The sequence below is a fragment of the Canis lupus genome, chromosome 13 (genome assembly GCF_011100685.1).
Source record: "Canis lupus familiaris isolate Mischka breed German Shepherd chromosome 13, alternate assembly UU_Cfam_GSD_1.0, whole genome shotgun sequence".
Taxonomy (NCBI): Eukaryota; Metazoa; Chordata; class Mammalia; order Carnivora; family Canidae; genus Canis; species Canis lupus.
The window spans coordinates 8,353,471-8,380,230 of record NC_049234.1 but is presented as its reverse complement, the minus strand read 5'-3'; the positions used below and the strand labels follow the sequence as shown (position 1 = coordinate 8,380,230).

The window sequence follows — 26,760 nt, the reverse complement described above, 5'->3', positions numbered from 1 at the left end:
TCCCAGAAATGCAGAGGATCCCTGCCAGATGGCTAATTTGCCAGCTGTGTCTTGTTTTGTCATTGTAAATATTACATGCTCCAACTGAGAGACTTTGCTTATAATGTAGTATGTTTTGTCCTTTATCTCCTGCAGATTGAGAATTACATTGTGGAAAATATGAAGTCGGAGATGGCCCAGATACAGCAGAATGCAGTTCAGAACCACACGGCCACCATGCTCGAGATAGGAACCAGCCTCCTCTCTCAGACTGCAGAGCAGACCAGAAAGCTGACAGATGTTGAGACCCAGGTACACCCCTGGGCCAGAGTCGACAAACTCTTAACTGAGAAGATTTTTTTCCCCTTTAGCTTTCTCCATAAACACAGAGCACATTTCATCACTGAGATTGGGGAAACATATACATTTTTGTTTATTGGTAATAACAACAATGACTGCTTGACGTGCTATGCATGTTTCTTTTATTTAACGAGGATTGGTATATTTAGCTTTGCATGTTTGCAAAAACAGGACTGGCAAAGGGCTTAATCAGCATTGAAATTCAAACAAACACCGCAGCTACCAACTGTGATATGATATGTGTCAAACAGAATAGCCATTTGGGTCAAATTGGTGCCTTTGATGTACATTTTTGACCTGTCCTGTTTCATCTCTAGTAAGACACTAGCCACAAAGGCACCTGCAGAGGTTTGGTGCATTCAGGAGACAAGCAGGAAAATCCAAATGAACTGATCAGCAATGTGTAGATTCTTTTATTCATGATTTTATGAGAAGTCAATTAAAACTCATTTTACAGTCATACTAATCTCAGTACATATTAGTAAAATGCCCTTTAATCATCAGTCACAAACCTAGCGTTACAGTTTAGTGGAAATATTTTTGATGATATGAAGATGATCTCTCGGTCCCCTTTGCACTATGGAAATGGTTATTTAATTTACCATTCTGAAACCCAGAGGATAAGTGTATCTCAGTGTAACTGATTTCTGGAAGCAAAGCTGAAATATATTGTTAAAAGACAAACTGAGGCACATCAGAATTTTCAAGACTTTATTTGGGCATCCATCAACTCATAATGAGCAGCACTTAGCTCAAAGTGGTTAGGAGAACTCTACTGTGGGAGCTAAGGGAAAGGCTTGAATAGAGAAGATACAGAAGCAAAGCAAAGCAATGATTTGACTGACTGTAGCCAGTTGCCTTATTTGAGGGATCCTGGTTGGCTGTAATTGATTGTTTTTGACTTTTATTTGCTTGGATTTAAATGTACTGACTTTGCTTTAGGCTTTGGTTTACTTATGTAGGTTACCAAGGCATTAGAGCCACCTCAGTCTAATGGCCTCCTTGTTTAAATTAATTTTAATAATATAATTCAAAAACAAGATGCAACCCTATTTCTATTTTATTTCATTTCTGTTAATGGTGTCATAGATCATATAATGATATTTAAATATAAATAACAATGACAGTTTATATGGATACAGAATTATATATTATACAAGCAACTTTCCCAGGTACAAATGATTTTTATGAAAACCATTTAAAGCTGACAGAGGTCAGAAAAGTTTGAACAGTTTTCTTATATTGGTATAGCTAGTGAACTGAATCTGGCACTCAGGTGGGGGCATTCTCAATTTTTTGCTTTTCTATCCCTTTTGATTAGTAATGCTAATAATTAGACTAATTAAATAATAATTTAAATGTGGATTATACTGGAGAAGTGGATCACATGGACTTTGGAAAATATTTTTCGCTGCACCCTATTATCAGATAACCATAGGCAATGAGAAAGGGAAGACTACATATTATAACTAAAAAGTCTGAGACTTTATTTAATCATTTATCATCAAACGAAGCAAGCTTGGTGATCTGCAAACATGGACTTCTGGTAGTATAAGTGATAGTTTATTTTCTCTTATTTTTATAAGAACAGAATTTCTCACCATCTTCTACAAAGCATTCTGCATATTCAAAAACTGGAGCAACACAGTTAGTACTACCATACTTGAGTGAACAGTTGAAATTTTTATTCATTTATGTTATAAGATTGAATGACCTACATGACAGGGGTTTATTTTTTCTATCCCCCAAATCGTTTTGATTTGTTTTTGTTCTCTTTCCACCTAGGAATTGGAGTTGTGTATGTTGGAATGGGGGGAATCCCACCATCAGCATATTAATCTCCACAAACTGTTAAGATGCATGCTATGTAAGATTTTAAGAGATAACAACTTGTTCTGGATCCTTAAGGCTAAGAGATAGGTACTTTATGGAAAAGAGTACAGAAAATTCATAGGAAAAAAAAACCTGTCTGTGGGGAACAGCTAAAACTAAATAGTCATTAGAGGCCAATAAAAATTTATTAGATGCACCAAGAAAAATTTTAAGACAGCTAAAACCTGGAAAATATCTTAAAAATCACAAATCTGTCAGAACTTGCCATGAGGGGGAGGTAGAGAAGGAAGACAATGGCTCAGACCAACTATGTCCTACATTAAGAAGTAAATCCTGAGTGTTCATCTTCATTTTAATGTCTTCCAATTGTCTGTGCTATCTGTATAGCTGTCATGCTCCAAAACATTTTCATGCAAATGTATATACATGTGTTATTTAGTTGACCCTTTGCAACAGAACATGTTCTATTTAGACATGACCATTTAGGGGCACTCAAGTATGGATGCAGGGGCAAATTTACAAAATGAATCCTAAATTATTCCTTAATCTAAATGCACTCTATTCTTTTATATTAAGTATTTTTTATAAAGAAGGACCAGTAGATCCTTTTGTGCTATGCAGGTATGCTCCTAGGTTTTTGCTCCCATATTAATCCTATTTTGTTTCACATAGGTATGTGTTGCTTTTCATAAACTGATTTCCAGTTCTCAGTTAGTTTGGGAACTTTTTAAATTTTTTTTTTAATTTTTATGATAGTCACACACACAGAGAGAGAGAGAGAGAGAGGCAGAGACATAGGCAGAGGGAGAAGCAGGCTCCATGCACCGGGAGCCCGACATGGGATTCGATCCCAGGTCTCCAGGATCGCACCCTGGGCCAAAGGCAGGCACCAAACCACTGCGCCACCCAGGGTTCCCAGTTTGGGAACTTATAACAATGGTTTTGTGACATATTTTTGTGTTCTAACTTTTACATGATGATTGGTGTTATAAAGATAAGTAGCTTAGTGCTTTCTGGTCCTCTCTCTAGACCTTCTAGACTTGAACGTAACAAAAGGTAGCCAAAACATGATTTTACTGTAATGCATTTAAAAATACTTGTGTGTTCAGTAAGCATCATAATCAGATAAGAAACAGATAATGAGCACATCTAAATAACCCTGCCAGCCACTGCGGTGAGAATTAGGTGTCAGCACCTGATACCTGTACCTTCCTCCTTAGTCTCGCTTGCAGGGTTTTTCTCACTCTGTTATCAGTTAGTGCCAACATCTCCTTTACTTCCAGGTCTTCTTTCTGAATATGCCCTATGAGGGAGTTAGTTTCAGACATCATTATGTCCCTTCTTGTCACCTAAGTCCATTTCTGGCTTCTACCTCAGGCCAATTTTGATTAGAGATGTCCTAATAGATAAGCTCCATTAAGTTTCACCTCTAATAATTGGTGTTCAGCTTTGTTCTAAGCAATTTCATATATATTAGCTATTTAGTAATTTAATAAAAATTGTATGGGGTAGGTACTATCACCATCCCTCATTTAAAGGTGTGAAAACTGAAATCTAGAGAGGAGAAGCAACTTATCCTGGGTGAAACAGCTAGTAGTAAATATTAGAGCAAAGATTTGACCACAGGAAGTCTGACTCAGAGTCTACATGTTTTCTTTATTGGCTCTCTCTCTATTCTACCCTTCTCAGTATTCACTTCTCTCTTATAGACACTAAATGGGTCCAAGCAGAGGGTAAGATGGGAATCAGATAAAACCAAAGTAATGTGAACCTAGTAGCAGCAACTGAATGTTTTCTGTAAGTGATAAAGACATTGCTGCTATTACTGTTGCGCTGATGCCACCAACTATTACCATTTTACCATGTGCCTACAAATCATGTCATGTGATTCTGGAATCTGATGTTGTCCTTGCCACTTGCTGGTGCTATAAGTATAGGGCAGTTCCTTAGACATTTAGGCTAAGTTTCCTCTAATTTATAATTATTTATATAGGAACCATAGGTTTAGGAATAGAAGTTAACCAAATTTTAAAAGGTATATTTTGGGTATCTCTTTGATGAAAGAAAGAGATTTTAATAGATACAGTACAAAATACAATAATAAGTAAAACAGTCCTTATCTTTAGTGAGCTTACTTGAATTAATGTAGCAAAACTTGTCTAACCCATTTCTTTCTTAATTTTCCATAAAAGAAAATTAGCTGTGGAGCCTGTTTGTATAGCCATAAAAATGCACCTTTCCCATCTCCTACTGTGGGGGTTTCATTGACCAGAGGCCCCAGCTGCTGTGTTCTGAAATCCATCTCTGTGCTGGTACAAAAGGTACAATTCCCAGTGGCTACTACTACCCAGTGACACATTGTGGCAGTTGATACTTAGCCTGCTCCTGGGAACTCTTGGACTCCCTTGACACATGGCTTTGGCTAAGGCCTTCCTTTAGCCTTGCTGAACTTTCTCACAACTGCCCTGGAGGCTATGGCTTTCACTCAGTCTCTTCTCCTTCCCTTTCTTCTTTACTGTGATTAGACCTGCATGTTAATCAGAAGGTGCTCCTGGATGATTCCATCTTCTTCCAAATTTTGCCTTACAGGCATTTCCCCTAACAAATTTCTTGCATTTCTTATCTAATCTCACTTTATCATCTGCTTATCAGAGGTCAGGAACTATCACACCTGTTGTTTGGACTTCAATGTACATTTGCAAATTTAAGCCAGTTCAGGAACAGTTTAATCAATGAGCATCAATCTCCAGACAGAAATAGATTTAAAAGGGCAGCTCTCAAAGTTGAGCCACTAGATCTCTTTAACTTGAAAAGAGAATAGCTGAATAAATATTTAACCTTGGCCTAGTTAAAATGGCAGTAAAATAAATTTACTAATGGGTCATCTAAGGAAAATACTGTGGTAATTAACTTTTTCACAAGGTCTGGAAAAAGCGTTTGATGACCCATTTGAAGAGGTCTCAGTGAACTATGACCCACAGGTCAAATTTGAATTGCAATCTCTTTTTGTAAATAAAATCTTTATTGAACACAGCTACACTCATTCATTTATATGTTGTATATTGCTGCTTTCCCAACAAACAGGCAGAGAGTTGAGTACTAGAAACCATAGGGCCCACCAATCTATTTACTATCTGACCCTTTATAGAAAAAGCTAGCCAACCCTTGTATTAGGGTACAACTTCAAGAGAGCAAGGATTTTGTCTGTCTTGTTCACTGCTCTATCCTTAGGACTTAAAATAGCACTTGGTATACCATAGGCTCTTAATAAATGCATGTCAAAATGGTTATATGAACTAATATTAGTCCCTTAATTTCTGTAGACTTCAACCCAATGCTCCCAAGACCAAAGGTAATAGCCTAAAGGTTGTATATTGATTGCTATATATATATACCCATAAATAACTGATGGGTCAGAATTAGACTTTGAACAGAAATGCTCTGTTGCAGTTATTTTGATTGACTAAGAACATCACATGACAGAATTTTCTCTGTACTCTAAGGAGCAAGAGAAATTTGGCCACTTTTCTGCTTTGTAGTGTTAGTTTAGTGTTGGAGTGGGGAGAGAAGTCGGGGGCCATTAGCTGCAACAAGCAGAAAATATCATGGTGATATGAAAGAAACTATTTTGATAGCAGTTGTTATTGATTGAGGGGCGGTCCCTTTCTTAGCCAGAGAGAAGCTGCTTGTGTACAGCTACATGGGCCAATAGGAAAGAAGTCAGACTCCAGAGACAAACTACCTGGGTTCCAATCTGACTCCTCTGTGGATTAGCTCTGTAATATAAGTGGTATCCCTTCTAAAATCTATAACTCAATGAAATTTTGATTATGTTGCAAATTTAATATATAGTTGTATATAATACAAATAAAATATAAAATACTACATGTAATAATGTGGTATTAATTCTAGAACATTATTATAACTAAGATTAACAATAATTCTCTCAGATTACCTAACTTTCACATTCAAATTTACTCAGTTGTTATACCAAAAATTTTATAGGCATTATAGCTTTTAAGATGTAATAGTCCCTTTTAATCTTGAGCAATCTTCCAATATTTTTTTCCTGAGGTTTTTAAGAAACCAGACCAATTGTTCTTGTAAACTGACCCATATTCCCGAACTTTTCTGAGAATTTCTATATGATGCATTTTAATTTACTCATTCATTCCCCATGGTTTTTCTTTAAACTGAAAGGTAAGGCTAAAGGGTCAATTAAATTGAATTGAACACCGTAGTAGGAGTACTTTATAGAATTACTTGTTATTTCCTGTTACATCTCATCAGGAAGCACAATTGCCAGCTTATCATACTCTGAGTGATGTTATTTTTTTTTTAATTTTTATTTATTTTTGACAGAGAATGTGTGCATGAATGGGGGGAAGAGCAGAAAGAGAAGGACGGACTCCAAATTGAATGTAGAGCCAAAGGGTGAGGGGGACAATCCCATGACCCAGGGATCATGACCTGAACTGAAATCAAGAATCAGACACTTAACTAACTGAGCCACCCAGCTGATGCTTTCAGTGATGCTGTTTTAACTGGATTAGCATAGAAGCCTCCACATCTCTCCATCTTAGTTGTCCATTCTCCTCTTGGAAATTAACAGGTCACCCGTAAAGTGGTACTTTGTTACACTGCCTATCACTGACCACATAAATCATTTCATTAGTTTTTTATTTTTTTCTTTAAAATTTATTTATTTATTCATGATAGAGAGAGAGAGAGGCAGAAACACAGGAGGAGGGAGAAGCAGGCTCCATGCCGGAAGCTCGACGCGGGACTCGATCCCAAGGCTCCAGGACCGCGCCCTGGGCCAAAGGCAGGCCCCAAACCGCTGAGCCACCCAGGGATCCCTCATTAGTTTTTTAAAATGGCGATCTTCTAATTCCTTGAACATTTAGTTGCCTTTATTTTTTTGTAAAAATCTAATTGCCAAGGCATCATACTTTGTGTTATATTTTTTGTTTAAAACATAATTAAAAGGAAGTACAAACCACAAACAAGACTGATTTCAAAGTTAATATATATGCTGGCGAAAGAAAATTTCTTTCAAGGGAGATTTTCCTTTTAAGGAAGATCATAGCCACTCTTAAAAATATTAAAGAGAAGCTAAATTCTCTAATTTACTTGGTTTGAGAAACTAGCCATTTTTATTTTTAAATTTTAGTTTATTTTTTTAAAGATTTATTTATTTGAGAGAGAGAAAGAAAGATCAAGCAGACGGGGAGAGGAGGAGGGAGAGAAAGTCTTAAGCAGACTCTGCCCTGAGCACAGAACCAGATGTGGTACTCGAATGTCACAACGCTGAGACCACAACCTAAGTTAAAACCAAGAGTCAGAAGCTGAACCAGCTGTGCCACCCGGATGCCCCAATTTTAGTTTATTTTTTAATGAAGTGCTAACGTTTTAGAGTCCATAAGTCGTCAGTTTCAAGCCTTGTCTTTCTTACTCTGTGGTATATTCTGAAAAATTTAAGATTTAAAATTGTTTCTTAGGAGCTTTTTTCAAATATTTGCTCGCCTTGCCTTGCCTTGCCTCGCCTCACCTCTCCTCTCTTCTCCTCTTCCTCCCTCCCTCCTTCTCTTTAATTCTTTCTTTCTTTCTTTCTTTCTTTCTTTCTTTCTTTCTTTCTTTCTTTCTTTCTTTCTTCTTTCTTTCTTCTTTCTTTCTCTTTCTTTCTCTTTCTTTTTCTTCTTTCTTTTCTCTTTCTTTCTTTCCTTCCTTCCTTCCTTTTTTATTGGCAGAGATGTGCTTTGGAATGTGTTTAGGTTAACGAATAAAATGCCTTTTGTCATTTTAATGGAACACTTAGGTTATTGCTGAGCAACAAGTTTCATAGACATGTGGCAAAAAAGTGGTCAATTCATCATAGTTTCCTGTGCAGTTCTCTCAGTTGCTCATTTTTTAACTTCAGGCCTCTTTTAATACATCAGTGTAGAGAGAATTGAAATAAAGTAGCTATTTGGTCAAGGTGGTGGGTAAAGAAGAGAAGGGATTGTCATTTATGCTCAAAAGTGGCCGAAGATGACCTGACACCTAGACTGGACTAAGTGAGATTTGGGATTTGTCTCTCTCCTCCTACATTCAGATGCTGCTTTAGATTTAGGTTTTAGATTGTTATCATTGAAGTCCCACTTAACATTCATGTGGCTTGCACCTTCTCTCTGACATTGACCCAACTTGAAAAATAACTCATTGTCCATTGTCTAGCCTATCATCCAACAAATAGCTCTGACTGTGCCAGTGTGCTAGACCCCTTGCTGGGCACTGGCAATTTGGAGGGCTCCAGGTGGAATAGTCAGTTCTTCCTGTGTGTAACTGACATCCTCATGGGGTAGAGAAGCATCAAAGGAGTGAACAGACAGGATAATTTCCAATAGTGATGATTTTTTAAAGACAATAAAACAGGATGACTTGATGGAGGATGATGGGGAGTTATATTACAGACAATGGCCAGGAAGGGCCTCTCTAAGCAAGAATTGAATAAGAAATCAGCCATGCATCTGGGAAGGGATGGGCAACTGCCAATGCAAAGGCCATGAGGAAGAAATGAATCTGACATGTTGAGGTGGAAAAACATGGCCAATGTGATTTAAACAAGGAGGGGAGTGGCAGGATGAGATCTGAGAAGTAAGCAGGGTTCTAATCATGTAGGACCTTGTGGGCCTTGCTAAGAACTTCGGAATTTATTCTGATTGCAAAGAGAAGCCATTTGCAAATTTAATATTGGTGACGACATAATGTAATTTATGTTTTTATTAAAGATTTATTTATTTGAGAGAAAGAGAGAGCATGAGCAGGGAGAGGGGCAGAAGGAAAGAATCTCAAGCAGACTCTCCACTGAGTAGGGAGCCAGAGGCGGGGATCTATCTCAGGACTCTGAGATCATGACCTGAGCCAAAATCAAGAGTAGGATGCTTAACTGCCTGAACCACCTAGGCACCCATGATTTATGTTTTTATTTATTTTTAAAAAGATTTTATTTATTCATGAGAGAGAGAGAGAGAGAGAGTGAGAGAGGCAGAGACACAGGCAGAGGGAGAAGCAGGCTCCATGCAGGGAGCCTGATGTGAGACTTGATCCTGTGTCTCCAGGATCAGGCCCTAGGCTGAAGGTGGCACTAAACCGCTGAGCCACCGGGGCTGCCCAATTTCTGTTTTTAAAAAAGATCACTCTGGTGTAATGTAGCAAACAGACTGGAGGTAGGACAAAGTGAAGAAAAATTAGGAGCTGTTGTGGTCTCTGGATTTAGATACAGACAGCTTCATTTTCAATTTTTGATAATTCCTTCTGTTTTAGGATTCTCTTATGTTCTTTACAGACATGGAAAAATAGCTTTTATTCTTTGTAAAATAAAAATTTTGGTCTTTGAGAGTCTCAGAAAGTGTGATGAGAGAGAATGTTGAATAAGGGAAAAATAGACTTTGTTTAACTGCAAATAATATGCCTGATTCAGTGAGACAACATACCTTTTATTCATTCAGTCAATATTGTCTTCTCTGTGCTAAGTAAGCACTGTCACTGTTCCAAGTGTCACCAAAAGATCCAGATGTCTCATCCCCTATTTAATTATTTTATAAATTGTAATTCTAGTTAATAAACAAACAACAAACTTGTAAAACTATGTTCAACAGTTCAAAGTTACCTTTGGTGTCTCCCCAATCTTTAGGTTGTCTACCATTTTGTCTTCTGTGCTGTTCCCAATTCTGTCTTCAAATCCCAGGTCCTCTTGCTCCTGTTTTTCCTCAAATGAAGTGACTCAGAATAGGAAAATATTTTTTAAAACTCTGAACCTCTCCACAAGTCTAAGTATTGATTAGTAGTAGTAATGTTTGGACTGGCTTTCAGATCTATATTTATGACAATTGTAAAAATGAATCCTAAAACCTTAGAACTTTTTAAAAGCACAAATGTCCCATCTTGCCATTCTCTCCTTCCCTCCACCTCACCCACACCCTGCCACCCCCGGGGGTTGGGACTAGGGTGAGGAGACAGGGATCAAGACATGCAAAACTTAATATAAATATGCAGAAGCAGATCCTATCTTTATTTTAAAATTATGCTACATTCAACATGGATTATTTTGCATTAATTTTGATATTCAAAATGTTGCATTAAAATACTATCTAGATTACCGAGTTTTTTGACACTTCCTTAAACTACAATTGAGGCAATTGCTTCTCTCATCTCATCCTAGCCCCTGTCCTGGTCCCTTGCAAATACATCCCTGTCCCCCACAACCTTTTATAATCCAAGTCAAGCCCTAGTCATATCGGTATGTTTTGAAAAGGTTATGTGCATCTGATATAATCCTAGGTTTAGACCTACTGCAAGAAGGAGGAAAACTCTAATGATGTCATTTTTAGGGGTGGACCTTTAGATCGATATTGAGTCTCCAGAAGGTTTTCCAGCTCCCTTTCAAAAAGAAGTTCTAAGAAAAGTGGTAAAAGTTTTCAAATGACATAGGAAGCTTTTAAAGCTAATTATACTTTTGTCCTTCCCTTTTTATCTTCCTTAAAGAAAGTGGGGTGGGAAGTGGACAAAACAGAGACAGGGAGGCACAAAAACATTGGCACAGTTTGAAGGCATCTTACAGGATTGCAGTGTGCAGTGTTTGCTTGGAGGATGGGTAGGTTTGCATTTGTGGCTCACAGACTCACATTATATTAAAACCTGACTAGCAACATGAGTCTTCGTGATTCAAGATTAGTTGAACATTCTAGAGCACCCAGTATACTGTGGTTGAAAGGATAAGTACAATTTGTCTTCAGTGCTATCTGGATTCCTGGTTACTTCATTTCTTTAGATTAAGACCCAGGATGGTTTAACTAACCATTTTAGTTTTCTGTATAGAGCATTAAAATTAGAGTCACATGGTCTGGATTTGAAACTCAGTTCTTCCTTTGGTTCCTGTGTGGATTTTGGCATCTGTCTGAACCTCCATTTCTTCATTTATAAAGTTATGGTAACAAGTCTTCTGTTAGCATGTGCCCATGTCTGTGAAATGATATGATATTTGGAAGAGTGGCCTGACCTAACAGATATTCAGTAACTCTGTGGTCATGAATTTGTATAAACTATGTCAAGAGTTGTTGCACATTTGTAATTGGTTTTTCTAGGGTGAGAAATCGAAGTGGGAAGATTTTACTTTCCTATTAGTTATTAATTATACACAATATCTAAGATCTTGCACTGTCTCATATTATCTCAGATATAGTATGTATATTATATCAATATTGGGGATAATAGGCATATAAAGCAACCAGCAAAGTAGAATATCTTAGGGATTTAGGACATGAAAATTTAAATATAAAAATGGATTTAACAACTCAATTTTCTCATTCACTTGCAACCTCAATCTTGAATGTCATGTTTAAGACACATTGTAAAGAATTAATTAGTAGACTGTAGACCATTTAATTAATTATTCTGGAAGAAATACTATTTTAAAAGAAAACACTACTAAATAAAAAAAACAAAAATTATTTTCACTCTTTGTGATTGAAGTTTGAAATGTTTTTATCTTTTATCTTTTATCTTGAGGTACTAAATCAAACTTCTCGACTTGAAATACAACTGCTAGAGAATTCATTATCAACATACAAGCTAGAGAAGCAGCTTCTTCAACAGACAAATGAAATCCTAAAGATTCATGAGAAAAACAGGTGAGGATTGTCGTATTCCAAATATTTACATATGTACTTATTTTTATCCTTCACCTCTGTCAACTTAAAAGATTGAGGTGGTTTGCAAAAAAGGAAATATAAAGACAATTTAATGGAACACAAATAATACTATTGCTTATACTCTTGGAATATTTGCTTTTTATAGCTTTTAGACATAATTTATCTAATGTTTAGTTGTACAAATCCCATCATAGCCACAAAAATGGATTCTGTGACTAAGTTCAGTGACACAAAATATTGACAATTTTCAGCAGAATGAAATCTATAGCAATAGAGAAGAAAACAGTCTCTGAGCCTCTATAACATGAATTGTCAATCTACCTATCCTTAGGCTTATATAGAGCTACAAGATTGTTAAATTCAGAGATATTTCACTAGAGAGAAGCAAATATTATTTTTCTCAGAAAATTATTTACCTATATGGATGATTCAGGAGTTGCTCACCATCCTTTTTCCCACATTTAAAGCCACTTACTCTGGATATAAGACATTTCTTTGTTTAGTTTTATAGATGTGTTTTGTATACATCACAAGTAGTGAAATGAGACTTAGAGATCTTGAGATGACATATAGTCTATATCATTTCGAAGTCATTGCCATTCATGATGGACAATTCAGTCAAAGCACTGACCTCTGTAGGACAAATGTATTGCTTATTAACTGCCTCCTGGCCATTTGGATGACTTGAAGAAGTCCCAGTTCTTATGTACATATTGATTTAAAGACCATTGTGTTGCTATAAAGGAGTTAAATACCTTATGTCATTGGAACTAGTTTCCACCATGTTCCAAACTAGGAAGGTCCCTAAGAGGACTGCTAGTTCTCTTATTTTATAGATGAGGGGCAGAGTCAGTAGAAGTGAGTAATTTGTCCAAGGTTATAACAGCTTGCTAATGGTAAACTGGGAATGTAATCCAGGCTTCTTTCTCCCTAGTCCTGCTCTTTGCACTGTAGCACATGTTCTCTCAATACTACTATCTACAACCTAAAAGGATTCCCCAACTTTACACTAAAAGTGGCCCTTAATGACAACAATTATAATGAAGCTTTTACATGAAGAAGATAACCCTGGCTGTTGATTTAGAGTCTGAAAGGGGTCACGTATGCTCTATGACTTGTATTTCTAAATTTTACATTTATTTATCTTTGTACCGTGTCGTGGGGTAAACTGTATAACTATAAATAAACTTGACAGGACTTGACCCTGAACTGGTTGCATAATGAAATGTTTTGGAATTGAAAATCCTGCTGAAAAGTACCATTTATCCTACTGCTGTTTCACAGTAACCAGACATATACATGGAGCAGGTATATTTTACACCAACCATCCCACCAAACTTTAACATTGTTGCGAAAAGTCAACCCCTTTATAGTCATATATTTCAAGATGCTATTGTAAAAGCTTTGTCTGGGAATGAACCGTAAAACATTGTCAACTTTACCTTATCTTTAGGTTGTTTCTATAATTACATAAAATAACACACTTATTGGAGAAAAGAGAGAGCGTACACAAAATAAAATTAAAAATCATAATCCTGTCACATTGAGAAAGCTGCATGTGTTGCCGTATATTATATATAAATATATTTTTTATAGAAAGCTGTGTCATGCTGTACATACTCTTTAGCCTGCCTTCTTTGGAAATATCAATTCTCATGAATAAATATCCCTCTAATATCATTTTTTTTAATATCATTTTTAATAACTGCATGGTATTTCATTTTAAGGTGTAACTTAGGGTGGTTTCAGTCTCTCACCAAGTATGTTACCACAGATGATTTATCTCTTAAAAAGTTGTCAGCATGAATCTACATTCTTCAATTCTTCCCCTGCTGATATGTGTATTATCTCTTGGTCTGCATCTGACACTTGAGCTGTCAGGATACCATTAAAAAAAAAAAACTGGGAGAACTGAAAGGTCTCACTCTTAACTACAAAAACAAATGCTGCCCTTAAGTGTCACTTGTACTCAAGCTTGCTCACACTCTCGCCCCCAACTCCACCCCGGTACAGTGTGTCTCTCTTTCTCTTTCCAAGTCTTATCAATTCAGTCTTGATGGGTGGGGTATGGGGGCGGGGAGGGATGGAGGGAGGAGTGGGGGATGTGTAGGTAGTGGAGGTGCGGGAGTGATTGGTTGGGATTGGTCTGTAGGCGTGGATTTTGCTGGGCGGGAGGGTTTGCTTTCTTTGCGTTCCACTTTCTTTCCTTCTACTTCCTTACTTCCTTCCTTCCTTCCTTCCTTCCTTCCTTCCTTCCTTCCTCTCTTTCTTTCTTTCTTTCTTTCTTTCTTTCTTTCTTTCTTTCTTTCTTTCTCTTTCTTTCTTTCTTCTTTCTTTCCTCTCTGTATTTTTTTTAAATATATCCCCTCTGCCTTATTTCCAGATCATGGAAATGGGTATTTTGTTTTTCCATCATAATTCTTGATATGACACCTAGTATCATTTCCTACTATGGAATTTTCACCATGAAATTGTTTAATTGTTTGTTTAAGGGAAACTGCTTCAAAGTTGCTCTCTCTGTTCCATCTGTAAAGCTGAGTCAAGGTTCAAGCCCTCAAAAGAGCTCTCTCTGCTGCAGGTCAAGAAAAGGAGGCTTCTCCATGTGCCATGAGTACTCAGAGGAATCTCATTCCTAATCCTAGCACATACATGCCTTCTGCTGATGAATTTTTTCCTTTATTAAATTCTAATTTCTAAGGAAAAATTCAGGTCTTGTATATACAAATCACAACACTTATTGCTAGTGATAATTTTTTCAGAGTTCTAACAATTCCCTTTGCCAGAAATATAGGGTATTTCACAAGGAATTCAGAGATTTAGGATTTAACTTGAAATTTATCTCTGTGCTCACGCTGACAAGAACTTACATGCATCTTTTACTCCTACTTTGCACTCCTTTCTTTTTTGATGCTCAAGTGTAGCAGTACTTTACCTGGGGTTGCTGGGGGTATTTTTCTATCAATGTGCTGTATCTCCTGACATTGCTGTATCTCTGTAGTTACCTGTGCCTTCCTGTTAAAGGGTCAAATGTATTTAATGGACTGTTGGTGGAACATTTATTTTTAAACCAGGTAAATTCTATGAAGCACTTAAAGTGTTTTATTTTATAAAAAACCAAAAATATACTTTTGTGATATATAGCATACTTTCCCTATTCTGTTTATTATTATTGTTTATTTCCATATATGAAATGGAATTCAGGAACTCTGCCAAGCATTTTCTAGAGCCACAAAGAAATACCTCCCCATACCATTCAAGTGGATAGAAGGTCAAAGTCAAACATGACTTATATATATATATTTATATATTTTTAAAGAAGTTTATTGATTATCCCTACCTATTCCTTAAATGAGTCTTAATTTTCCAAATGTAGCAAGGAGCTCTTTCTACATTTAGGCATCTCTGAAATGTAGGAACAACATGCCTTTAGTTGGCCAGGTCTGGTTTGGATCAGCTAATACACTTTGCAAAGGGGATTATCTAAATTAAGCTTTGCTTCCTCCCCACGGAATGTCAGGAGTTGTGTCTGGATGTGTGACTTACCAGCTTTGAGTATGATGGGGCCTCAGCTGCCAAGTCGGTGAGCTGGCCCTTAGGAGGGTCCACCACTTCTTTGGCAGAACAAGGAGGAATATTTTATGGACAGGATTATACTACACAATCATGCTGAGAGGTCCTGCTGATTTACATCCTGACAAATTAAATGCATCACTTGTAGGGTTGAAAAAGGATTTTTGGCCTCATTAGATTCACTTCTTTATCCCCTAAATGGCCAAAGGCACAAAGCAAGAATAGGATTAGCAACATTTGCTCTACTGTTTGTTTTCCTAACAATCTAGTGGGGGGTGACTCCAAGAAGCTTCCAGTTTGCTTTCTTTAGGAAATGCTTTTTTTTTTTTTTTTCTTTTGTTGGATGCTATCCTAATCTCAAAATGGTTTTGTTTCTTACCTCAAGGAAACAATATTTGGAAGCACAAGATCAATAATTGGCCCATGTAATTGAAATTATCAACCAGGAACCCAAAAAATGGGAAGGATTAATATTTACCTTGCACATAGGGGGTTGGATCACAAAGTGGAACATATAATTGTCAACTTTTATTAGATTCTTCAAGTATGTTTCCTGCCAGGTTAGCTCAAGACAATAGAAAAGGGAGAGGAATAGGGAAAGATATAATGCAAATCCCTTGAGCTGAATCTTTTCATCTAAGTTTGGTGAACTGATCAAGACACCTGCCCATCTCTGACTTAACCTCAACTTTCTCCAAGATGGCAGCACAGCCAGGTGAAAAAATATTCCAGAAAAAAATTTCTGCCTCACTAGGGTATACAGGAAGGAAATGGGCATCTTACATATACAAAGATAGAGCACTTGGGCTTTCCTGATACTTGTGTTGAATATGTAGAATGAAGATTAGGAAAATTTTTGGTAAGATCATTCAGAGTGAAGTGAAACTACATATATGCTGGCCACTTTGACATAGTTTCCTAAAAACTATCTGCCACTTGCCTATCTAATATCAGGTGAACATCTATGCCAGATGCTTTGTGTACATTACTGCTAATCCTCCAACTGATTCTGCAAAGTATCTATTATTATTTCTATTTTATGTATAAAGAAAATGGAGTTCACAAAGGTCAAGTTTACTTCTCCATGACCAAACAGCTAGTTTATGGCAAAATTAGGGTTCAAGTCCATAATGATTCTCTGTCTTAATTATTATAAAAATATTTTTCCAGAATGATGTAGCCTCAAGATTAATTGATGTGGCTGTCAAGTTATCCTCTTAACACAAACAAATAAAAGTTTGAAGAAAGGGGTAGGCCAGTTGTTTTTGGCCTATTCCTATATAGATCATTATTTATTCCTGCTAATACTGGAGTAGGAAATATAAACTATTTATTTTACCTTGGGAATTCACTGGACTTATTTGACAAGGCTCATCTATCTTCTAGCTGGAGTTTATGGGAAGTTATTAAGTTAATTAATTTTAACTTATTGAAATGTATGTGATTTCGAGATACAAAATTATACCTTACAAACAAATTACTGTAATGGCATTATAAAATATTGATTTTTAATACTTATGATGCCTAAAAATTGAAAAGTTAAGTCACAGTCTTTAAATTAAAGCTTGTTTCCACTTGATAAGTTCTTTACAAAATACTAAGGGGAAATCCTGCTAACTGCTAGCATTAGATCAGGCTGAATTATGTTAGTTATGTATGGTGGAATCAATAAAAAGTATTTAAATTTATATTAGTCCATTCTACATCTGGTAAATGGAATACCTACAGACTGATTGAATAGAACATTTTTTTAAATGAATTTAATGGCATATAGCATTTTTAAATTTCAATTTCATTAATCTTACAATTTTAGATTGGTTTGATTTACATTTAGATTTAATTTGATTTAGAATTGTATTCCAATCTATTCCCAAAGGAAAAAAGTCTTAATTTTTTTCCTTTCTCTGATTCCTCCCAACTCAGTGACTTGATGATCTGAATTCATCTCTTAAATAATTTTCTCAATCTATCCTATTCATTTTCTTTCCACTGACCATATCTTAGGTTAAACACCCACCAATTCTTGTCTCAGCCACTGCAGTGACCTCAGCACTTTAAGCCCCATGTCTCCAAACTGATCATCCAGAGCTCTGCCAAAGTCTTCTTTCTAAAATGCATGTCGGATTATTTTTCACTTTTGTTTAGGTCCCCAACACTAATTCAGCCCAATTTTTCAATCTCTAGACAGCATCTGCCTAATCCTGTATTGTTTCTCTGTAACTAACTGAAGAAAGTTCAAGTTTTTTAGCATTGAATATAGGCAGTGATTGTTATAATCCTAATTTTGTAGCCCTATTTATACAAGTATTCTTATATTTTAGAAAATATGGTCTGATAGCTAAGAACATGAGCTCTGAAGCCAGACTGCCTAGGGTTTACTCTTCTTTTTATCCTGCTATAACCACCTCTGACACATATTATTTGTGTGGCTTAGGACAAGTTACTTAAACACATTGTGCTTTGGTTTCCTAATTTCTAACACTGGGATGATGATAATAGTAGTGATGATAATAGTAGTTTATGTGAGGATTAGTTAAGTTAATGAATATAAAGCACTGAGAGCAGTGCCCGACATACATAACAAGTATTTAATCATACTAGCTGTTAGTACTACACTGAAGACTTGATGTTATTTCAGAGATATTTGATGTTTGACTTCTTTGAAATTCCCTGTAGTTCTTTATTCAACTGGCAAACTCCTGTTGACCCTTCAAAACTCAGTGCAGATGTTAACCTCTGTAAGAACCCTTCTCTGACTCTGCCCAATAGATTTGGTCATTACAACTTGTATGATAACACTGTACATTATCCCCCCCCATTATTTTACTTACCCCATCACATTGCAGTGTGTGTGTGTGTGTGTGTGCGCGCGCACGCTTGTGCGTGTGTACATCTATGTGTTTATCTGTTTCTCTATTATTGGCTGTGACCTTCTAGAATATAGAGACTGTGTTTTATTTATCTTTATCTTCATGCTCCCAGGCACAGTTCTCTACACATTGTATATATAGTATTAAGTCCTTTTTGAACATTGAATGAATGGTGAACTGGCAAATGTCCCAGTAGCTCTATCCCAACAAATGTCATTTTTCTCTGTATACACACACACACACCTAAAAAATATTTTTTATGGAAAACACAAACCACATAGTTTATGTTAAATATTGTAAGTATATTAATTGTTCTTAAAATAAATAAAATGGAGATGGTATTTACACTGCTCTTCTGCATCCCCAAAAGCCCACTGCATGGCTCCCAAGGTTATCAGTTCACATTTTGAGTTTCACTAATTCAGCCCAGTTTTTAGATTTCTAGATAGCATCTTCCTGGACCATTCTAGACTCATGACTTCGAACACATCTCTGATTAGTAAAAAAGTAACACAGACTTGATCTAAACATTAAAATACATAGATGTCCTTCAATTGTACACAATTGAACGACAAAGTTTTCTAATTCCATACTCTTCCACCATCACCACCCCTGGCAGAGAATCATCATTAACAGATTAAGTTTGGTGTTTTTTCTTCCAGACTTTTCCTATGAATATACTAAGACATACATCTGTGTAGAGTGTGAATACCTGTTGTGCATTTACACAAACTTATATCCAATCACATACATGTATAAATACATATTTATATAATGGATGCATGTGTGTATAGATTATAATTATTCTTTATATGTTGGATTTATTTCTAATTCATAAAAAATTCTCATGGATATTTTAACATGTATAACTATATACACATATCTCTCGTTCCTAGGTATAGACTACAATTTATAATTTATTAGAATTTTCATGTGATTTTTTTCAAGTTTTCATACATATTGACAAATTATTTCCAAATTTTATATTCTCCCCAAGTGTACATGGGCTTTCTGATTTCCCCAAACCTTACTAACCATTTTATTAATCTTGTCTACTTGAAGTTAGGTTGTACATCTTTTCATGTTTATTGACCATTTGTATTTCTTCTGTGACTAGCCTATTCATGTGTGTTTCTCATCTTTCTATTACATTGTTTATCTTTCTTTTATTAACTCATATATGCTCTTCAATGGACCTGAAAACTTTGACATATATGTTGCAGCTATGAGTTTCTGTAGCTTATCATTTATTGTGCAATCTTTTTTATAGAAGTATTACATTTTTATGGTTTGAAGTGTATCTGTTTTTTTCTTGTTTTTGGCTTCCACAACATATTCCATTTATTCTTATTTACCCCAAACTTTTTTTTAAAAAGGTACTTGCCAATGTTTACTTGTCGTAATCTATGCTTCTGCTCCAAATTTGAATTACAAAAGTATTTAGCTATAAATTTTATTTTTTAAAAGATTTTTATGTATTTATTCGTGAGAGATGTAGAGAGAGAGAGAGAGAGAGAGAGGCAGAGACATAGGCAGAGGGAGAAGCAGGCTCCATGCAGGGGAGCCTGACATGAGACTCCATCCCGGGACTCCAGGATCATGCCCTGGGCCGAAGGCAATGCTAAACCGCTGAGCCACCTGGGCTTCCCAGCTATAAATTTTAAATATGCTGTGTTCAAGTTATAAATTTAAATTATAAATTTAACCTGAAGTTACTCTACCCTTGTTTGAAGGGAAAAAAAAATCAATCTTTTAAAACCCGTATTTGCAACACATGTTGACACCTTACATATTAAAAATAATTTAAAAATGGAAACATCTGTAAGCAGTTTCAGACAGATAAAAATGAGAAGGTTTCTATATTTTCAACATCTTCCTCCTTGTTTAAGGGCTATCTTTACACACACATTGCTTAGGAAACTGTCACCGCTGTGAATTCATTGACTGCTACGTTAAGAACTCTGTTGTGGGAAACGATTTGAAAAGGAGAGCTTTTTCTGTGAAAGTTTCAAGATGTGTTCAATGATCTGAAATATTTCCAATAAGATATATTTGAGGAGGCAGACTGTGGAAATGGAAAGAAGTCAACCAAAAACTTCAAATAAGGTTTTGTATATACTCAATTAGAACCTTTTACTGAAGTTCAAGGCCTAGATTATTTTGTTTATTTTATTCTTCATTAAAGTGCACCTCTCCCTCAAACTAGAAGTTAAGTGCCAAAATTTTATGCATGTCTCTTCTCAAAGTGTTTCCAGAAAGATGAGAAACAGAAGTACTCACAATCCTGTGAGAAACTCTGTCTTCAGATTTCTAGCTCCATTTGTATAGATTTTGGTGCACAGTTTCACAAATTGTTGTCCTATGGAACACTAATCCCAAAAGATGCATCTTGATAAAAACTGTTTAGTTAATCTGAGCTTCCCAAAAACTCGAGAGTGAGACTCTTAATAAGTGAACACCTGATAAAAATATACTGAATGTACTCAAGAAAATAGTGTACTGGAGTTTGGAATCAACATCCATGTTTTGGATTATGCATTTAAATCTAAACTAAACTTACTGCTGCAGGACATCATCAGGAAAAATATAACTACTTTGCCTATCTAGTTTTAGGATGCTGAAGCTGTAATGTTGTCCTTCCGATCGACTTTTATTTGTAGAAGTCTATGTATCTAGCTGAAGTGGCTTCTCCCAACTGATCTGGGTAGGGAAAATGTAAGAGAATCAATAAAAGACTTCAGGACAAAATGGGATAAAATTAAATTTGATGACAGAGGGGTTAAGGCAGAATGGTGCTTAAGAAAATCTAGTTCAGATAAAAAATAAAACGGACAAAGAAACAGTTTTTATACATGTAAAAGATTAATAGGCTAAAATATTTTGAAAGAGAAACTTCCAGAATAACCAGATGGAGAGTGACAGTTACTAAGGAGATGTTATAGTGATTCCTTGCTTCCTGACAATATATCAATGGGTAAAAGAAATAAGAAGATATATTAAATCAAAGAGGAGAGACTTTCATGCTAGTGTTCATAGCACTGAGACATCATGAGCACATTTCTAGTCTGACAAGTTAGAAGACATGGCTTTTTATCTTGGTTCTGACACAATAAGTGCATGATTTTTGGACAAGATATTTATATTCTTATTAACTGGGGCTTGTAATATCTACTCAGTCTGTATCTCTATATTGCTTTAAGAATCAAAGGAGATAAGGGCTTTAAAGGACTACACAATTATAATGGTATATCACAACAATGTGATTAATAGAGATAGAATGTGATTTTTTTCGGGAAAGAAAGCTTTGGATTCAAATCAGTTTGGAGAAATGAGAAGAAAGGGCTGACTTCCCAAGTAGATAATAACCAATGGAGAAGTATCTAAGGAAAGGGAATAGTTTCTTTGAAGCCAAATAGGAAGAGAAGATGGAAGAAAGGGATGAGCAGTGTTGAAGAAAATGGAAGGGCCAAGAAGAAATCAGTCTTGCCTGAAGAAGTCTAAAGAGTTATTAATATAAAGGTATTACCTAATAAATAAATAAGTAAATAAATTCAATAGATAATTAGTATAGTATAAAAGTTGTTAAAGAAACTCCAAATGAAGAAATGAGTTGAGAAAATGATTGGAAGAAATAATTAACTGGTAAGACCTGCGATTTGGGAAACAATGTGACATATTTCCATTTGGCCAATAGTTGTCATGCATATATTTCATTAAACACTGTGAGATGTCTGTGATGCAGAGCAGGGTTCTTACTTCTGTGAGAAGTCCCTTCTTTACTTTGCATAAATATCTATTTTGAGATGACAGGCTATTTGGATTTCTTTTGATACCTGGTAGTCACAGTGCATTAAAGGTTGTTCAGCGAATTATTAAAATTAATGTTCTTTTCATCATGTTAAGTGAATATTCCTTTTACTCAGGAAATGATGGCCTTTTCTTCCATAAGCCAGTGTGGAGTGGTTTCATTTGGCACCAGGGAATTCTCTGATCAACTTTAAATTATTTGATCGACTTTCCAAAGTATCCTGAAAAACAAAACAAACAAAATTTCCTTATGAACATCTCAGATAGTAGCCATCTTTAAGTATATACTCTCTTGCATGGAGAGTACATCAAAAGACGAAGTGGAAAAACATTGGTGTAAAAATTTTTTAAAAATAGAATTATTTCTGAAACAAGTTTCTTATAGCTACTGATGTTTTATTTGAGGTATTCTCTCTAAAAAATAAATTGTTAGGGTAGGAACGGTATCATTTTATATTTTGCATAGAGCTGAGTAATAGCACTTTGCAAGTGATAAATACAGGTTAAAACTATAACATGATATTTTCTAATATCTAATAATATTACCTGCTGATTAATAAAACTAAAAGGCCAATGCTCACCTTTTTGTAGGAACAAAATGATAATTCAGATTTTATCTAGTATTATATGACTATATCATCCAAATTTTGATCTTTACATTCGTATCATTTTAATGGCTAATTCTAAGTCTTCTTGGTAGTATACTATAACCCTTCCAAATTTAAAAGACAATTTTTTGGTAAGTTAACTGACTTTGTATTATGGGCACCTTACATCTGATCATTAGGAGGGAAAACAAAAACTTAAAAAGTGAATTGAGAATGAGCTAAGGCATCAGTTTTGGTTAATTCTCAAATATGAAGGCCAAAGATTACGATATACAGAGAAAACCTCCTTTGACTCCATAGCAAGTGTACTAATCACTTACCCAATGGTTGGATAAACTTTTTAACCAACAGAGAAGGGTTTTTCATTTGTTTGTCTTCTTTTGTATATTTTTTAACCTTTAATTTCAGCAGCAAATTATTGACACAGAAGAAAATACTGAAAGACAGTGAATCATACCTACTCTTTATGGATAATGTCTTTTATTTTACCCTGACTTCCTTACCTAAGTTTTTCATTTCCAAAAGACGTCTTCAAAAATATACCTTTTCATCAAATGATACCGATATCATTTTCCCCCAATCTCTATACCCAGGTTCTATCCAAATGGAGTTTATTTAACAATCAGGGCAGGGCTTCTTTCATTACTGGTGTCCCATAGAATGAGAGCATCCCAAAATAGTGGTGTGGCTTCTCTCATCTTGCACAGGTCATAAAGCTGCCCCTGACAGGTCTCTATGGAAATTTTCATATGCGAATCTGAACATGCTGCTTCAAGGTGTTGTAAATTAGTAGATTAACATGAATAGAAGCAACCCAACATTTTTCAGGCTTGGTTCAACAGGCAACTTTCCTGCCATATTCTGAGCTACATTTTCTTTTTTTTTTTCTTTTTTTTTTAATATGGAATGCTTCACGAATTTGTGTGTCATCCTTGCGCAGGGGCCATGCTAATCTTCTCTGTATCATTCCAATTTTAGTATATGTGCTGCCGAAGCGAGCACTGAGCTACATTTTCTTGAGGATGGGTTTGCTGGCAAAGACCTGGAACGCTCACGAATGGTTCTCCCTATACTTCTTAATCTGTATAAAGGACAATCAGATATTCCAGCTCGTCCCCCAGTATGTCAAGTAGGAAAGTTTGGCTCTTTTAACATGGCCTATTTTATGATTTAAGTATTAAATTTAAAACATTCCCTGGAGTCCCCTTTTTGCAAACTTATAGGAATGATTCAGTGCTATATTTCTCCAACGTAAATTAAGTGCCCAGTCTGGTATGTTACATTTGAATAACACCTTGTAAACTAAAGACTGGTTCAACCTCCTGAAAATGGACCTGAGGCAACTGAATCAGGCTTTCCTCTGAGGAATCTTAGTATATTATACACTCTATAAAATGTAAATACTTTTTATTTACAGTCAGTTGCTAGGATCCAAGAGTGCTTCTGCATTCCCTATCATTTTTAATGTGCAATATGCAACGGGAGTATCTTTGGCAGAGTTCTGAGAGAAGGAAGGTTCTCAGCTGAAGATTACATCACCCTGAGCAAAGTCCCATCTTTTTGTAAGACCAAGCCACCAGCCTGTGGTCTTCCTGTTCAGAACCCTCTGTGCAGAGATTTGGGAACTTGTGATGCTTTCAGGCCTCATTCTGAAACTTAGGTTGAGAGACGAAATAAGCTGTGGTTATGATACAGGACCAGACATCAAAAATCCTGAGACATCTAATTCACTGTGATTTTGCATAGCCTGCTTTCTGGTCCTGTAATTTCTGCATCCATATGCTATTACCTGACCCTACAGAATTATTGTGAAATTTAATCACTGTTAATGTTTTAAGAATCCCAAATGGGTGCAATGTAAATAAAAAAATAGTTTCTGTATTTTGTTGTATTTTCTTGGACTATTCTATCAGTTTCTTATTGGACTATTTCCTTAATGAAAGTTGTTATACTGTAACTTTTACAAAATATGATTATTTGGGTCCAAGTCAACTATCTTGTATATGAGATGTACCCCAGGAAATAATTATATTTAGGAAGTAAATATTACTCTGACAACAGCTGGTCTAATAATTTGTCATTTGATATGTTATATATGTAATTCCTATTTTAATATATGTATTAAATATTTATATATAAATAACACATTATATATGTTAGAATATATCATATGTATATATTCCAAGACTGTCATTTATAAAATATTTCCATTGTGACATACCTAACTAAAATTTCTAACTTTAAATAAACTCAGGATCTAGTTGAGTCATATTTTTTGTATAGCATTTTTAAAATAGTCACATCTTTATTTCCTTGTAGTTTATTAGAACATAAAATCTTAGAAATGGAGGGAAAGCACAAGGAAGAGTTGGACACCTTAAAAGAAGAGAGAGAAAATCTTCAAGTCTTGGTTACTCGCCAAACATACATAATCCAGGAACTGGAGAAACAATTGAACAGAGCCACCAACAACAATAGTGTCCTTCAGAAGCAGCAACTGGAGCTGATGGACACAGTGCATAACCTCGTCAACCTTTGCACTAAAGAAGGTGGTAAGAATTTCTTCAATTTGGCATAGTAGTTATTTTATTTAACATGGAGCAAGTAAATATTCAATACAACTTTCTGTATTGTATTGATTGCTGTATAAAAACAGCAAAATAACTTTATTCTTAGAAGCATTGCATGAAGTTTGTACTCACAATTTTCTCATGTTTTTAAGGTCAGAGAATGTATTCATAGGCTTGAATTTGTGAATTCACAGTATCTTTCTAAAAGAAGTTTCTAGTTTCTTCTATTTGATGTTATGCTGTTAGACACTTAAATGTAGAGGACAGAAATTAGCCAGTGTTAAAGATTAATTCAGAGTCTTGGGGAGAGTTTCATTTCAGAAAGATTTCCATATTAAAACTAATATTAATCGTTTCTTTTGTAGAGGAGGAGAAGGAAGAGTTCCCTACAAATAAAAGGAGATATAGCTGTTCCCAATTACTATTATGCAGGAGAAAGAATCTTGGTTATTCAAAGTCTTTATGGGGATCCCTGGGTGGCTCAGCGGTTTGGCGCCTGCCTTTGGCCCAGGGCGTGATCCTGGAGATCCGGGATCTAGTCCCGTGTTGGGCTCCTGGCATGGAGCCTGCTTCTCCCTCCTCCTGTGTCTCTGCCTCTCTCTCTATGTCTATCATAAAATAAATTAATTAATTTAAAAAAAAAAAGAACTCTTATGTGGAGAAGACCAAACCAGGGTGTGTGTGTGTATATATATATACACACATAAATACACATTTATATATATATTAGTTTCAGGTGTTGGAAATACAAATTTTTAATATGACTAGAATATCTGGAGCCACTTAACTATTGAAAATATTGTAGTCCTGTGTCTCTTTAGAAGATATTTATCCATATGCCCATCCCCACCCAACAGTTATTGAATGAGTGCTTCTGTGTACACTTGTCCACTTCAAGAAAATCCTCTCCCTAGCTTCAGGAGAGCTCTTCAAAGTTTGGAGCTTAAAGTCATCTTCTGTAGTTCTGCTTGCTAATCAGCCTTTCTCTGAGTGAAGATGCGATGAATCGTAAATAGTGATGAGTGAAAGAGAACACCACTTATATCTGAAAGTTATGGTTGTCACTAAGCTGTGGCTTATATGACCATTCATGTGGTAGTTTGTGCATATATGTAATATACCTACTACAGAGGCTCCTTTAATTTAATAGTGGACTTGAGCTATATGAAAAATTAGCTCAATTCTATCCTTTCATGTATAGATATGAATATAGATGATAATTCCATATGAAGTGATCTTGTTTTAAAGACATTTCACATTTCTCTATTACACTCCATTACCTTGAGTTATATCTCCTTTAGATAGTCTAAACAAGTCCTTAATATACTTTGTAAGGAGTATTTTTTAAACAGTAAGTTCCCAGAGCTCCATTTGGGTGTGCTCAGAAATGTGATTGGGAAGGAAAAAACCTGCTAATCAGTCAGCGCCTGCCAAAACCTTGAGTTAGAGTCCACTGGAAGGAAAGCTTGGT

General features: G+C 35.6%; 1 protein-coding gene, 1 long non-coding RNA gene and 1 other non-coding gene across 3 annotated transcripts in view; 1 reads left to right on the top strand and 2 right to left on the bottom strand.

Moving 5' to 3' along the window:
• ANGPT1 (angiopoietin 1) overlaps positions 1 to 26,760 on the top strand; it is a 240,461-nt gene that overhangs the window by 144,924 nt on the left and 68,777 nt on the right. Inside the window, 3 exon segments of the mRNA NM_001005754.2 lie at positions 136 to 291; positions 11,722 to 11,843; positions 25,039 to 25,268. Of these exon segments, the coding sequence (NP_001005754.1) occupies positions 136 to 291; positions 11,722 to 11,843; positions 25,039 to 25,268 (508 nt within the window).
• LOC119874430 overlaps positions 21,960 to 26,760 on the bottom strand; it is a 45,531-nt gene continuing 40,730 nt past the window's right edge. Inside the window, exon 4 of the long non-coding RNA XR_005368528.1 lies at positions 21,960 to 22,332. This is a non-coding gene — a long non-coding RNA (uncharacterized LOC119874430). The remainder of the gene's footprint in view (positions 22,333 to 26,760) is intronic.
• LOC119865515 lies at positions 23,615 to 23,721 on the bottom strand. The gene has a single exon (XR_005369117.1). It is a non-coding gene; the product is annotated as a U6 spliceosomal RNA (small nuclear RNA).